The following is an 11,898-nucleotide window of genomic DNA, read 5'->3' on the forward strand; positions in this document are numbered from 1 at the left end:
TGCAGGAAACCTTCGGCCCAGCATCATATGGACCGGACTAGTCTTCATCCACTTCATCGGACCTTCGGCAAGGTCCCATTGTTTTCACCCGAAACAGATAGTAAGAAAAAAAAATGGTCAAATTACGATATGTAAATAACGTAAAAATATAAACTGTGATGGAAGAGGGTTTTTTTTCTTTAAAACGGAAATTAATAAAGCTTGATTATGCTATTAAAATGGGAAGACGAAAGAAGTATTTCAATAGGTTTGAAACACACATAAGTACTTTTTTTTCCCCTTTTTTTTAACGCATTTATACTCACAATAAATATATATATATATATATATATATATATATATATATATATATATATATATATATATATATATATATATAAAAACGGAGGGATTACAATACAAGTATGATTATTTCATTTATACTAGTAATTAATCTTAATAAAGTTAAATCTATCTTGAAGAAGAAACAAATCCCACAATGGCCACAATAATAGACTTGACAGTTGACACTCTCAAAACTTCCCATCCTCGTCATCTAAATGCATGATTGTTTAAATTAATTTTGTTTTTATATTATTAGAATTAGAGCAATTATTGTTACACTTCCACTTTAATATAATGTATGTTTAACTTTATCCTCTTCATCATCAATATTAGTTGTACAAATTAACTCCAACTCATTTGCTAGAAAAAGATTTAAATTTCATCATCCAAAAAAAAAATACAAATTTATAAAAAATGGGTAGTTCAGATAATAGTGAGTTCTATTATGTTGCAGGAATTGGCTTGCTTCTAAACATCTTCTTATTTGCTACCACATTGTTGATCCATCTTTGCAAGCCTCCTATAGAAAACACGGATATTGAAGCATTAGATCATCTTCAATATCGATTCGAAAACGATCATAATTTGAACGTGGCCTTGTTACATGAACACGATACTGACAGCAACAAAAACCAACAAGAAACGAAGGGTGTGAGACTAATTGATCTCATACCGGCTATGAAGTTCATAGAAGTGGCTAAGGATCGCGTGTCGAATCGAGGAAGCGGGTGTTCGATTTGTTTAAAAGAAGGTTATGAAGATGATGAGATGTGTAAGGTTCTTCCTGGATGTTGTCATGTATTTCATTCTGATTGTATAGATGAATTGGTTCAAGAAAAGGCAGAGTTGCCCTGTTTGTAGGAATATTTTTCAAGTTGTTCTTCCAAATACAATACAAGCATAAATTTTGTGAATACAATTTATTTTTATTTTTTTTTGGCATAGGTTTTTTTTTTTTTCTCTATTTAATACGGAGAATATGATTTCAATATTGGGATAAACTTTAATTTTGGGATTAACTTTAGTCAAATAGTACGAATTAAAGAGATATTATTCCTTCCGTTTTTATAAGCTCTTCTTATTTATAGAGTAATAATCTCATCACAAAATTAAAAAGTCAAAATCCGAAACACATTTAAAAAAACAAAAGGTGTAAAAGATGAATTGATATGGATGGGGTTAAAAAAAAAAAAAAAAAAGAAAGTTTCGTATAAAAGAAATCCACAAATGGGTCATTTTCTATGTTTATCCCAATTTTGTATAAAAGAAAATGTGATCTTCATGTAAAATCTTAATCAACTTGAGATAAGCTATAATAGTCAAAAGGGGAAATGTGCTATTAATGAGTTCATATCTCAATTGTGTGCAAGAAGAGAAAGGAATAAGCCAGATAAGACTAGAAGTGTTCATATGGCAAAGGGCAATGTATCTATACTCATAAGTCTTAACCACTAACTGATCAAGTCCAGCTCCAGTGCCATCTTCAACCTCAAAAACCCGCCTTGGCTTCCATCACTCTTGGCCCTCACAGCTCCTGAAATTGGACAGTAGCACAAGACACCACCCCACTGCCACTGTTGTACCCACACCCGAGCTAACTTCTACCACCACTTTAGCACCGAAATTCATCTTGCCCCACCAAGCAGCAGGCACCCTCCAGATGGTCGAATAGCCAATTCTCATTCCGAACGCTCCACGACCACTCCACCAGCTGTGTTCTTGGCAGCTGCCTCTCCTCTCCTCATCCACATTCAAGGCATATTTTTCGGTTTTAACAGTATTAGGAAAAACAATAGAGCTATACTTTTGCTATCAGATGTGTACATACAATAGATAAGTACATTTCCCTTTTCCAAGTTTTGAACGGGTTTTTATTACTCGTATAATAAATCAATCTCCGCTAAAGTGGTAATACAATGACCGCTTGAGATGATTATGAGAATGTGATTCCTGAAGTATGGATGATATCAAGTTCATGAGTCAAAAAAATCAAGTTTATCCAAAATTATTATAAAGAAGTCGAAAATTTTGAAATTAACAAACTGGGATTAAATTTGGAGCATTATTTGCACATTGAGAAAAAATTGGGATTATATTCACCGCCAATCTTCCTAAGATTAGCTACATTCATATTCTAGAGAAGAGACACAAGCATGAAATACAGATCAGATTAAAATCAGATTTTATCACTAGAAATATTGACAATTCAGCAATTGAAATCAGCTTGTTTCAGATTTAGACTCTCAAAGACGCAGAATAACTTACTTTCCAGCTCCAAAGATCCCTAGGACTCTTAATCTCTTATACTGCAAGAAACTAGATGTCACTGAACACCAAACCAATAGCATAGAAAAGGAAATTCTACACAAAATAACATCTCTGATTCTCTAATTCCTCTGCTTAATCTTTTCAGTGTTAGAGAGCAGCTAACTGACTAAAATAGTTGATAACTAAGTTCTGGCCAAAAGAAGCATGTTAATTAATAAGCTGTACTCTAAAAGCCATATTCTGATCTAAAGCTATTCCCAACATCAACTACGCCTATATACAGTGACAAAAAGGTAAAACCAATCAGCATTAGTGAGAATATATACCGAGCTTCCCTGATCCCGCCTTCCAATTTCCAAATATAAGGGTTGCCAGAATTGCAGCTCTGCTCCCATAGAAATGTTCCGAGTGTCAACTTTTGCACATCCAGAGGGGAGTCAACTGGCTACATCTGGTCGGTTATCTCTTAGTGCATTTGTCCATAGGTACTAAATATTTCTCGCATCCCTTGACACCAATCTTGGTAAAAGCCTCCACGAGTGATTTGATGTAGCCTGGCAAACTCATCTTGATCGATTGAGAGCAAGTCTTTTTCTTCCCCTGGGTAGTTTGGGTTTTACCTTTGACAAAACTCCCAACTTCAACACCATCCAGGTACGCTCTACAAGCTGCCAGTATATCATGAGCACGCTGGTAGAAATGCCCATAAACTAAGTCCTCAAAATACTGCAGCCAAAACAAAGGGGCTGTATTAAATTTTTGAAAACTAAAGCCTTGTTACAAAATATACAAAGTCCACAATAACCATCATGGAGTTCAATCACAATCTCAGCTGAATTATAGAATCTACCATTATAATTAACATTGAAGGTGAAATTTATGGTAAAGTTCAATCTGTTCCAAGTAAATGAAACAACTATGTAAATCCACATACATATACCTTATTTTTCAATCTCATATCAGAAAATCCACCGGTTTAAAATAACAAACTTGCTCATATTATGGACAGTAATACACTATCAACTAATATCAAAGCCATTTCATAATTCAAAGTAAGCATTAATGAAACATTTCCACGAGATGCCATCTTGATAAGTGCCTTGCAATGTGCAATGCTACAAAAGATCAACTACATCGAGATTACTTATAAGCCTGAAATAATAGGAAGATAACAGCATAACACTAGTTCATACCCTAAACTTTACAAAAATTATAAAGAAAGGGATAACTAATCTAACGTAAATAAGAGGATTGGTTGCGGAGAAAAACAAAAAAAGATTCGTATTCGCGTTAATTTACCTACTAAAATATCACCTGTTTCTACCCATGACCCCAACCTCACCTACCAACATCACTAGAATTTCTTCCCTGAAAAAAGAACGTAAGCTATACTATAGCCACAACTTTACCTTTGGTGGGTTCCTTAATGTGTAAAGCATCGTCTTCAGCGATAGAAGGAATACATTTTCACTGTAATTCTTGGAACTTTTGATGCCATAAGAGGTACTTTTGGAATGTGCATAACCAGGCTCATTATAATACGGTTCTTCATTTAAGATAAGCCCTTGTATTGAGACAAGGACTTGTAGCATATTTGATTTGTTAGGTCGCCAATTCTCATCTCTTGAACCACTCCAAGTTCCCAGAAGACTTAAGCATACTTTGCCACAATTATATAGATTAGGGTTCATTCGAAGACCATGTGCATGATAATTTACATGCTGGACAATAAAATTCCACATTGTTAGATACATTCAGCAAAATAAGGAACTGACAATATATCCATAATCAGGTACATACTGGTGGCTTGTTTGGATAGGTGGCAGAGAAATTAACATCAAAGAAGAAGAGACCATCATGATAGGGTGTACCATCTGCTCCCACAATGACAGCCCTTAATAGATCCATCCTAGCCTCATAAACCCTAACAAATATTGTATCTGCAGAAGATAAGAAAATAGGCGATCAGCAAATAATGTAAATTCAAGACAAGACAAAGGTATTAAACTATTAATAAGTTGCCCCTGCATGGTATTAATAGAATTGGTCTGAACTTTTTTTCAGGATTTGGTGGCAATTTCAAACATGATCGAAATGCCTAATATATTGATAACTGACATAATTTAACACAAGTGCAAAGTCAAAATGAACCTGGCAAATCCTTTTCCAGCATCCTCCACTCATCCGCAATTTTATTTACCCAGCTTTTGGACTATTCAGAATTAGGAAAAAAAACAACAACAATATAAATCATTAGCTGCTCTATAAGGTTATTGCTAAGGACAGAAATATAAGCACAAGTATCCATAACCTCACCGGTTTCAAAGAAACATTTTTATTTTCATAAAAATGACCTACGTGATCCTCTAGCGTGTCAAATTTCTTAAACTGTTCCAGCTTCTTCAAAATAGAATTTTCACTAGAATTGCCTTGCCCATCAGAAGAGGGTGGTGATATGTCTGCGCATATTCCCTCGAGCCCTGAATTGTTGTTAGTAAATGCACTAGTAAAGCTACTACTAGTTAAAATAGGATCTTGAATTCCATGGATGGAATGTTGTGACGGTTGGGCATATGCACTTCCATAAGAGTAGGGCATATGCGGAAAATTCAAAGTAGCTGAATTCACAGGTAACAAATATGGAGGCACTGGTAGAACATTGCCACTAGTTTGGGCATGCTTCTGAGAAGTTGGAAGAGTGGAGAAAGAATGCTTTGATTTATGACGAGGATACACAGACAAATAGTCATTAATTTGGTGATATTTATTGGAGCTTGTTGAACTGAAGTGATCCACCTTGGAACCACTATATTTAAATTTAGAGTAAGGGTGTGAGCCATATAAAGAAGAATTGCTCGCAGGTTTTGCATGTTTCTCAATTGCGGCTGAAGCTGGCTTCAAATGGGCAAATGCCTCTGTTCTAGATGGAATGTCTACACTATCAACATGAGATTGCAGCATAGCATACTGATCATCATAGGATACATCTCCAAAATCAAATCCATCAAACTCATCCTCGAGGGTGATCACTTCATGTCCAGTAAGCATAGGTTTCTGTAGATTGTACAATGAAAAAAAATAAATAAATGAATAAATTCAAAATTCCACCTTGAACCAAAAATAAATATAGATTATAATAAAATAAAAGGAAAAAAAAATAACAAACCCTAATGAAGAAAAGATTGACTATGTGAATTACTAGCCTAGAAATAATTTTACCTTTCCTTTACCATTAGAGGCAGCTTTCTCACCAATGATTACAGCATCAGCAGGATCTTCATCATCAACAACAATGATCTCATGGCCAACAATCTTCATGCAAAGAATAAACAAATCAACTCATAGCACCAACACTTCCAAAAACTCATAAAAGCAAGAAAAATGTATAAATGTATTGACGTGGAAACTAAAAAAACCTACAGCACATATCCTAGATGTATACAGAAAACAGAGATGTGACTGATTCATATTCTAGAAAAATCACATTGCTTTTGCATAAGGCATAGAGAGCAATTCCTTTTTATACAAACAATAGGTACAAGGAAAATAAAAAAGAGAGCCCAAAATAATATGACAAATAAATAAATAAATAAATAAATAAATAGTAGCTTCAACATGCACCCAAGGAACGATAAAATGGCTTTAATTTTCCTGCCAAGAGTGCCAACTGCAAAATTAGCTCATTATAAGCAACCTTTGATTACAGATATTCTTAATAACTTAAAGCACTATCCATTTCAGGGGTGTTCAAGAGTCACTATTACTTTAGAGTAATATGACCTGAATAACAAAGACAACAGCTTGTTAGCAATAAAATGCAGCAGTACAAAAAACCAGCAGTCTTATCATGTTGAAGTGGAAGAGTGGGATCATTGAGCAGTTAAACGAGGAAGAGGGAGACCAAAGAAGACGTGGTTAGAAAAAGTTAGGAAGGATATAAAGCACATGGATTTGCATGAGATTGAGGTTTTGATCGTAAGGGATGGAGGAAAAATATTTTTGTGAGTGAAAATACGGAATAATCACTTTTGGTTCTTGTAGCCAACCTCACTTATGGGATTAAGGCTTTGATTGATTTAGTTTAGTATCACAGCTGAAAGACCATATTTTTCCTGGAACAAATAATGTTTCTAAACAAAAACAAGGAAAACTTTCAAACTACCATATGTGAATTTCAGAATTCCAAAAATCAATCTCCCAGTTACTTAAACTCTTAAAATTGACGAATGTATACAAACTGTCATAACAAGGTCGGTGACATCACAATATTTTTTGAAAGTTTTCTATGTTTTTTTCTAGTGTGTAGACATAACAAAATTGTATTTGGATTGCTTTGATAAACCAAAAAAAATAGACAAAAAAGTTGTGATATGGACTCATAATTGCCTCTTGTGAACTCTAAATGGCCATGAATGGTTCACTAGCACTAAGGAAATGAGAGAGAAAGAGGAAATTAATTTTTGCTGTGGTTATGAGACATTAACTTGCATTAAGAATAAATAGGGTTTAAATGTCTAATTCCCCAAACCAAAAGCTCAAAGAGATTCAATGCAGTAAGCTCCTAAAATTAATATAACCCAAATCACATCAGCACAAGACACAGGAATGATTGCCAAATTTTTTTTACTTCAAATCAACCAACCATGCACACATGTACTATCCAGTCCTCACCTCCATATATGATACATCAACCTATTGTTTGCACAAAACTACGGAGTGTAACGTTATCTTGTGCCTTGACATAATCAAAATGAAGCCAAGAGAGATACACTTAACTTTAATTTTCCAATGTCTCAACCTTAACCATTTCAAAACCTTTAATCAAGTGCATATATAAATCTATCAAGTACCCAAAAATTAGGAATTTCAATAACATAATCAACAACTCAAAATTCTAAAACTCCAACTTCTGAATTTTAAAGCTCAAGACTACTCATTTCTTCTTAAAATTATCAAAACAAAATTGCATAAATAAATAATTTTTCTATGCAAAATCCTTAAGGATTCAAATATAAGAGTTAATGCATTTCCTAATGTGATACTTGTATAAATTATAGTATTCATGACAAAATCATGTGTCAATTAATGTTACTTAAGTTAACTTAATACTTAAGCCATAAAATAAATCAAATTCTATGAACTAAATGTATGATTACTATAAAACCTACTCGAACCACAGTATCAATTTCTACACTAATACAATTAAACAAGCCCAATCAACTCAAACCCAGAAAAATCAGATGAATAAGTGATCAACCCACATAATTCAATTCAATTTAACAAAATTTTACAACAAAAAAGTTCAAGAATTTCACCAAATTTTGCTTTCTAGGCTTCGATTTCCAAGTAGAAGGACGCGGAATTTCAATCACATCAGGGTCTTTAAACGACAAACTACTGCTACTACTACTCCCAGCAAACATTCTCTTCCTTCAAAACCCCAGAAGAAAAAAAAAATCAAATTAATTAAAGAAAAATGACAATTCAAGAAAAAAGATACAAAATTTATGAAAAATAATCAAAACCCAGAAATTTTAAAATAAGAGATGATTACTTGGATTTTCGAGGAGGTTGAATTGGAATCGTAGGATCCTCCATAGCCGGCGAAATGCAGAGAAAAGAGAGAAAAATGAGAATAAAATTGTGTGATCAGAAGGAGGAAGTTTGTGTTGTTTGGTTTGGAAATCTTTAAATAGGTTTATACGTAGTAATTGGTACGGAGTTGTTTAGTCACTCTCATGGTCCACCTTTATTTGAAAACAGGTTAACCGGATTGATTAGATGATGTGTTTAGTCTGTTAATAAATACTCGAGTGTGGGGGCGCGGCAAAGATTACACTTATGCTAAGTATGTTTCATATTATTTGTAATTTTGGATATTATTTGTGAAATATATATATTTGAAATATTTCAAAATTACAAATCCTATAAAATGGAGGAAGTATTAGTTTTTACCATCTTATAAAATGGAGGAAGTATTATTTTTTGCCTTATTTATGATGAACTAATACTTATTTTAATTGAACTGTTAACTTAATTTAGTCTAGAAGTTGCAATGCTTGGGAAGTTGCAATTCCTAGGAAATATAAATCATGTTTGGTTGACATAAAGGAAATTGTATTTCCCATGAATTAAGTTATGGTGTTTTGTTTGGTTAAGGGCATATTCTCATTGACTGAACTCAACTGAACTAAACTAAACTGAATTGAAATGAATATTTTATAAGAGAAGGAAATTAAGAGTTGAACTGAACTGAGCTGAACTGAACTGAATTGAACTGAATTTCAACGTATGAGAACAGGCCCTAACTAAACATAATTCTCATGTATTACAGTAATTTTAACTATTATGTAATTTTTTTAAGGCAATAATGTAAAAAAAAATATAAAAAAAATAAAAAATTTATGTGGCAAGTTTGTGTGGCCAAGGTAAGGGGTAAATTAATTTTCATGTTTTGTAGGAATTCCAATTTCTCGAGGAATTTCAGTTTTCCACAATTTTACTTTTGTTAAGGATCTACAACTAGTTTATTATTTCTCTCCTACCAATCCCACTTATATTTATTTTATTATTTCTCTCTTCTATCAATCAATAACTATATACTAAAGACACACCAGCGGTGTGTTCTTAGGTTTTTATTTATTTTTATTTATTTATTTGAAAAATAAAGCAACAAATATACATATTCCTTATAAATGATAATGATTACTTATACTGCCTCTGTTAAATGTTATATGCAAATTTGGAGGAGGTAATGGTTACCAATGCAAAATTTGAAGGGCAAAGATTAGCTAGTGTAATGGAAAGTAATTAAAGAAAGGGAAGAGAGAAAATGGGACCACCTCACTTAAAAAAGGGTAGGAAACCTAATTTTATTAAGAGGAAGAGAGAAAATGGGACCATCCCACTTAGAAAAGGGAGAGAGAAAATGAGATCACTCCACTTAATTACTCAAATCTGATTTTTTAAATAAGAGTATATAAGTTTTTGTAAGCTTTTTGTTTACTAAAATATGAAAGACAATGGAAAGTTGCACATAACCTTGATCATTCGTTTTTGGCAAAAGTTGCACATAACATTTAACGGAGGTAGTACATAGAGTATAAGAGATGATTGGGAAATGATTTTGGCACACCCCTATGTGAGAGCACGTTTTTCTATGCTCTTCTCACATAAGGGTGTGCCAAAATCAATTAAGGGTGTGCCCAAATCAAATTCCGAAAAGATTTGATGATGTATCTTTCCCAAATATTCTTAACATAATTTGTAACATACAAATATTTTTTTATTTAAGAAAGACACAAGATTATATATATTTTTTCTTGATTTTTTTTGTTTTAATATGTAAACAATAAAATGCATTTTTTTTTGGAAGAAATGTTAGGGTTTTATAAATTCAAAGCAAATCGGCTTATACCAAAGCAATGGTGCGAATATCAAATCAACAAATGATACTTTTGTTATTTCCTTGAATAATTTATGATTGGAATTTTAATCAATCAACAATCTATAATCAACTATAGATACTTCAACAATACTACCAAGGATGATACATGTTGATTATTTTTAGTGTGATTTTTTACTGCCATTTTTTGTTGTTCTTTAGTGTTATGTTTGGATTAGGTCATCTTAGGTTGGGTCACATTCTAGTTTGGGTCACGATCCTAAGGTTAACTTGGGTCTCGGGTTGGTCTCAGGTCGGGTCATATTGGGTTCAGGTCACCAACTTCTCAGCTTCAAACAGGTAAGGACATGAACGGGTTCGAGTAAAATTTTTGGGTCGGGTTAGCTTTTGATAGCTCTAGATATGAATACAACATAAATTATTTGAAATATTTAATATAGTATTAATTTTAAAAAAGAAAAACACTTATTAAAAATTATCGTGCATGGCACGAGACCTAACCTAGGTAACAATTAAATGCATGTATCCTTAGTTCCTTACTAACTATATTTCTTTTGGTCTCTACCCTATAGTTTTCCTAAGACTCTGTGTCCTCCTAGTTTTTAGGATGCCACATAATGAAAGATATCATTTCAACAAATGAAAAAAGAAATCTACAATTTTCTTAAGAATAAAAAAATAAAAAAAATAAATCAATCGTCAATACTCAAAGAACATATTTAATCTATATACTTTTTTGAAACAATATAATCTATATACTTTAAAGAACATTATGTGTAATACGAGTATTAGGTAAGGAACATATACTTCAATCCTATAGAACATATTGATCCGACTCAAAGAACTTATTCCATTCCAATTAAAATACGAATATGGATCCAAAAAATGTTTCAAAAAAAAAACATTCATCATATATGAAGGACATTATCTTCAACTTCTGAAAACAACACACACAAAAAAAAAAAAAAAAAGTAAAAAAAATAATAATTGTAAAGACCTTTCAATTTACTCCTTGATTTAAGGACATATATTTGTTATTTACACTCCTTAATTTTATTATTTAGATTCCATATTACTTTGGCAAAAGAACATTTCACTTTTTTTTTTGTTAAGAGAGAGACAAATTGAGTTTATATAGAGAGTAAAACCATTCAAATCTATACCTTAATCTAAATCTATCTATCTATCTACCGATACTTTCTCTACTTAAAAACACAAACTACAATCACTCACATACCACATGTCACCACAAATCACTTAGTTTACATGGCACATGTCACATGTCACCTCCCTTAATATTTATTTTTTGTATTCCCTTTGTATAATTTTTTTAAAACAAAAAATTTAATGTTTAAGTATTTTAATTTTTTTTAATGTAAGAAAATGAAGTGTTCCATTTCCACTAGAATAAAATAAAGTTATTAAAAAAAAAACTATATAATGCCATTACATTGCTTTTTAAAAAAAAAATGCACATTACATAACTCATTTCATCTCCTAAATTTACAATATAACTTAAACAATACATAGTATTTCATTATTCCTTCATTTTTTTTTGTAGTTCCAGCCTCACTATTTTTTTCTTTTAAGTTTTATCAATTAACTTAATATTTTAATTTTATATTCTCTTTATTAGCATGATATCATTTAAAAAAAAACCGAGGGAGTACAAAACAACACCAATGCATATAACACAAAATAAGCAACACATTACAAGAAAAATAATCTAAGTAATAACCTGTGCATTAATGGGACAAAAGGCTAGTTTGAATTTCAAAGTGATTCATTATATTACAGAGTTGATTTATAGTTTCGAATAATATTTTAATCGAAAGATGTAATTGATGAATTTGTTGTTGTGATAAAAGCTGAATTTTTGTTTGTACACAATGTTCTTTCCT

At 32.0% G+C, this 11,898-nt stretch overlaps 2 protein-coding genes across 2 annotated transcripts; one reads left to right on the forward strand and one right to left on the reverse strand.

The window, feature by feature from the left end:
- The first annotated feature begins 738 nt into the window (after positions 1 to 738).
- Positions 739 to 1,185, forward strand: LOC110720231 (RING-H2 finger protein ATL1-like). The gene has a single exon (XM_021899237.1). It carries the CDS (start codon positions 739 to 741, stop codon positions 1,183 to 1,185), a length of 447 nt encoding a protein of 148 aa, XP_021754929.1.
- Positions 1,186 to 2,651: 1,466 nt separating this feature from the next.
- Positions 2,652 to 8,385, reverse strand: LOC110720168 (probable ubiquitin-conjugating enzyme E2 26). The gene is made up of 8 exons (XM_021899184.1): positions 8,147 to 8,385; positions 7,908 to 8,022; positions 5,812 to 5,904; positions 4,909 to 5,646; positions 4,744 to 4,804; positions 4,393 to 4,532; positions 4,002 to 4,313; positions 2,652 to 3,318 (listed from the first exon to the last, which is right to left on the reverse strand). The coding sequence occupies exons 1-8, from the start codon at positions 8,188 to 8,190 to the stop codon at positions 3,052 to 3,054; spliced, it is 1,770 nt and encodes a 589-aa protein (XP_021754876.1). The 5' UTR covers positions 8,191 to 8,385; the 3' UTR covers positions 2,652 to 3,051.
- Between the last annotated feature and the right edge of the window lie 3,513 nt (positions 8,386 to 11,898).

The sequence above is a fragment of the Chenopodium quinoa genome, unplaced genomic scaffold (assembly GCF_001683475.1).
Source record: "Chenopodium quinoa cultivar QQ74 unplaced genomic scaffold, ASM168347v1, whole genome shotgun sequence".
Taxonomy (NCBI): domain Eukaryota; kingdom Viridiplantae; phylum Streptophyta; class Magnoliopsida; order Caryophyllales; family Amaranthaceae; genus Chenopodium; species Chenopodium quinoa.

Excerpts from the sequence above, each read along its gene's own strand:
- LOC110720231 (XM_021899237.1), top strand. The coding sequence starts at position 739 with ATGGGTAGTTCAGATAATAGTGAGTTCTATTATGTTGCAGGAATTGGC.
- LOC110720168 (XM_021899184.1), bottom strand. The coding sequence starts at position 8,190 with ATGGAGGATCCTACGATTCCAATTCAACCTCCTCGAAAATCCAA. Across the intron at positions 4,805-4,908 it reads AAAATGTTTCTTTGAAACCG|TCCAAAAGCTGGGTAAATAA; the intron begins GTGAGGTTATGG and ends AATTCTGAATAG. Across the intron at positions 4,533-4,743 it reads GCTGGAAAAGGATTTGCCAG|ATACAATATTTGTTAGGGTT; the intron begins GTTCATTTTGAC and ends TATCTTCTGCAG.